This window comes from Miscanthus floridulus, chromosome 19, assembly GCF_019320115.1.
Source record: "Miscanthus floridulus cultivar M001 chromosome 19, ASM1932011v1, whole genome shotgun sequence".
In the NCBI taxonomy this organism is placed as follows: domain Eukaryota; kingdom Viridiplantae; phylum Streptophyta; class Magnoliopsida; order Poales; family Poaceae; genus Miscanthus; species Miscanthus floridulus.
This window is the reverse complement of record NC_089598.1, coordinates 108660698-108664599: the sequence shown is the minus strand read 5'-3', so window position 1 is coordinate 108664599 and position 3902 is coordinate 108660698. Positions and strand designations below refer to the sequence as shown.

Genomic DNA, 3902 nt, shown 5'->3' with positions numbered 1-3902 from the left:
TGCTGCCTGCCTTTGGTCATGTGATTCCTTCCCTTTCCTTTGCTACCGGACAATTCCTCGTGCCGGAGGCCGGAGCAGCCTCCAGGAAATGCCAAACCGATAGATCTGAGAACAAATAAGAAACGGAGAGCACGTATCACTCACGGATTGACGGTATCAGTGGCATCATCACCTGCTGTCGTGGCTTGCAAACTCCGATCTGCCTGGCCTCTGAATTCTGAATTCACACGGTTTCCAAGATGCCATGCGATCGTCGTCCCACATGGCGCGCGTTTGACCTCACGATCCTACCTGCAAATGTGGCAGATTTGCCGGCCGCATTCGAATGCATGCATTCAGCGCAATCACGGCGGCGGTGAGATGGCAGCAAAAATCTGAAGGAGGTGGAGATGGAGATGGAGATCCTAGACAGGTTCGCCGGCTCGTTCCAGCTTCTCGCGGGGTCGATTCTCCGGAGACAAGGAAGGCGACGAGCCGGAAAAGACGATGCGACGTCAGTCCGTATCAGTTCGTTCCCGTGATCATCCTGATCACCAATCAAGGCAGAAAGAAAAAGTTTATAAAGAAAAAAAACGAAACGAAAGAAAAGAAAAGGGAAGGGAAAGCGGCGACGAAACGTGGTATCCATGAACTCGCGCATCCCAGCTGGTCTGGTTGGTTTCTTTCTTTCAACCGACGAGCGAGAGCGAGCGGATTTGTTTCGAATAATTTATGAAACCCCTACCTGCCTGCCTTTCAAATCGTGGAGTCTTCTCCACGGCCACTACTACCGCCCTGCCTCGCTGTTCCCGGTGATTAACAATGCATTTGTTTAATTCCGTCCTGCTCGTCTACTCATAATTAATCGCACCGTACTTCTCCGGCCGGCCGGCCTCCCCCCTGCTTCAAAAGCGTTCCGTCGTTCATGAGTGCCGCCGCCGTCGTCAGGGTCAAGCACAGCGTAGCGGCTCTGCGGTTTTTATGGTTGTAAAGCTGCCGGTGGTGGCGGTGGAGCAGCAGCAGCTGAAGAAGAAGAAGAAGATTCGGAGATGAAGCCGCCGGCGCCGCTGCCGAGGAGCGGGAGCAAGAAGGGCAGGGCCGCCGCCTTCTGCAACCTCCCGCTGCTCCTCCTCATCGGCGCTATCCAGTTCCTCGTCATCTACTCCCCCGCCATCGATCGCTACATGGTCATGGTCACCAAAGGTATGCCTGTTTATTTGGGACATTTCATTTGATCGATCATCACGCATTGCGTCGCATTCACTGATTTGATGGCGAATTTGGTGTTTTCCAGGCAAGCCCGGGTTCCCGTCGCTGCTGCTGGACGGCAGGAGAGGCTTCAAGCTGGTGGAGGAGGAGTCCATCCTGGAGCCCCGTGTGCGGTGCGACTTCGCGGACCCGAGGTCGGACGTGTGCGAGCTGGAGGGCGCCATCCGCATCCGCGGCAGCACGTCGGAGGTGTTCGTGGTGACCCCCGCCGGCGCCGATGGTCTGCTGGCGGCGAACGTGACGGGCCTTGCTCCCGGGATGAACGCGACGAGCTGGACGATCCAGCCGTACACGCGCAAGAGCGAGGCGCGCGTGATGCGGAGCATCGCGACGCTGACGGTGCGCGTGGTGTCCCCCGGCGACGCGCCGCCGTGCACGGTGCGGCACGACGTCCCGGCCGTGGTGTACTCCAACGGCGGCTACTGCGGCAACTACTACCACGACTTCAACGACAACATCATCCCGCTGTTCGTCACGGCGCGCCACCTGGGCGGCGAGGTGCAGCTGCTGGTGGCGCAGAAGCAGGCGTGGTGGTTCCACAAGTACCGGGAGATCGTGGACGGGCTCACCAACTACGAGGCCGTGGACCTTGGCGGCGGGGACGGCGATGGGGAGGAGGTGCGGTGCTTCCGCAGAGCCACGCTCGGGCTGCGCAGCCACACGGACCTGAGCATCGACCCACGCCGCGCGCCGCGGAACCTGTCCATGGTCGACTTCAAGCGCTTCCTCATGTGGCGGTACGCGCTGCCGCGGGAGCACGCCATCCGGACGGACGAGGAGGAGGCCGCCGGGGCCGGACGGCGGAGGCCACGGCTGCTCGTCGTCACCCGCCGGTCGCGGCGGCGGTTCGTCAACCTCCCGGAGATCGTGGCGCTGGCGGAGAAGGTCGGGTTCGACGTGACGGCGTCGGACCTGATGTCGGCGTCGTCGGCGACGGCGTCGGCCAAGAACAAGGCCGCCGGCGGGGTCGGGGACGAAGGGCACTCGCGCATGGCGGACGCGTCGAAGCTGGTGAACTCGTTCGACGCGATGGTGGCGGTGCACGGGTCCGGGCTGACCAACCTGGTGTTCCTGCCGATGAACGCGGTGGTCGTGCAGGTGGTGCCGCTGGGGCGGATGGAGGGGCTGGCCATGGACGAGTACGGGGTGCCGCCGCGGGACATGAACATGCGGTACCTGCAGTACAACATCACGGCGGAGGAGAGCACGCTGTCGGAGGTGTACCCGAGGGCGCACCCCGTGCTGCTGGACCCCATGCCCATCCACGAGCAGAGCTGGTCGCTCGTCAAGGACGTCTACCTCGGGAAGCAGGACGTCAGGCTCGACGTCCGCCGGTTCAGGCCCGTCCTCCTCAAGGCCATCCAGCTGCTCCGGTGACGCCGTGACGGTGACGGTGACCCACACCGCAGCCGCCGCAGTCCCCGTCCTATTAACTGACATTAATTGCCTCGCCACCGCCGGCTGGCTCTTCCTCCTGCCATGACCAATGTACAATCTCCACTCCAATATGCGATTGAGGTAGATGACATGTGACTACAGAAACATGATACTCCCACATACATACAGTGATCCAATTCACGCCATGTTTTCCTCCTTTCTTTTTCTTTTACTTTCTCTTCGATAATATACAGTAAGCATATTTTATCTTTTTTTCCTCACACGGCGACATGTAAAATTTCACAATCGATCGATGAATTAGCTGTCGTTGTTGCTCAAAGCAACGACGTTTTTTTGTATGAATGGAACTCCTGTACTATACTTTACACAAAAAAGAGGAACTCCTGTACTATACAAGCAAGCGTGCGCCCCCCTGTGATTGTGGTGGTTGCCAACAAAGAGAACAAAATCATGTGATGCACGATGCAAGTAGCCCGTGCGCTTGCCAAACAGAGGTTCGGTGCACCGACGAACGAAGCACGGGTTGGGCCGGCGGCCGGCGGTGGGGAAGAGATTAACTAGGCTGTAAATGGACGAACGGCCCACCAAGCTAGATAGTGGGAGCGTAGGGGGCTCGAAACCATAGTGGGAGGTGGCGGTGGTGGCAAGAGCGGCGGCGGCAGTGGCGGAGGAAAGGGAGGCGGCTCTTGCTCCGGTGGAGGAGGTGGTGGTGGCAAGAGCGGTGGTGGGTACGCGGGGCATGGTGGTGCAGGGAAGTTGGGCGGTGGATCAGGCGGGGACGGCATGACAAAGGCACCCGGCGGCGACGACGCCTACATCTCCCGCTCTGGCTTCGAGTCCAACCCGCAGGGCTACTTCTAGGGCCTCAACCAGGGAGGAGGCAACAAGTAGAGCCAGCGAACGATGCTTCGAATTCCGCTTCTGCTGGTTGACAGTGTGTGATCGTGCATGGATCGTCAGTGTCATTCATAGCTTCTAAATAATGTAAAAGTTACTGCGCTAACGGCATGCAGCGGTGCAGCCTTGCGCACTACTGCTACTATCTATGAATCTACCCCGTTATCGTTTCATCTTAATTTATTATTTATTTAGTCGCTTGTTTCAAAGTAGTGATCGAAATCATCTGCTATATGGAATGTGAAATACGTTCTACTGCTCCCCTGTACGCGCGGCAGGGGCAGGCGTCGAAAGGGCTACCCTGCTACAGCCGTGGCAGGAGTAGGCGTCAAAAGGCTCCCATGCCACACTGTAGCCAC

At 58.8% G+C, this 3902-nt stretch overlaps 1 protein-coding gene across 1 annotated transcript; it reads left to right on the top strand.

Annotated features, from left to right (window-relative positions):
- Nucleotides 1–726: 726 nt before the first annotated feature.
- On the top strand, nucleotides 727–3015 carry LOC136529590 (beta-1,2-xylosyltransferase XYXT1-like). The gene is made up of 2 exons (XM_066522665.1): nucleotides 727–1182; nucleotides 1274–3015. Exons 1-2 carry the CDS (start codon nucleotides 1029–1031, stop codon nucleotides 2623–2625), a joined length of 1506 nt encoding a protein of 501 aa, XP_066378762.1. The 5' UTR covers nucleotides 727–1028; the 3' UTR covers nucleotides 2626–3015.
- Nucleotides 3016–3902: the final 887 nt, after the last annotated feature.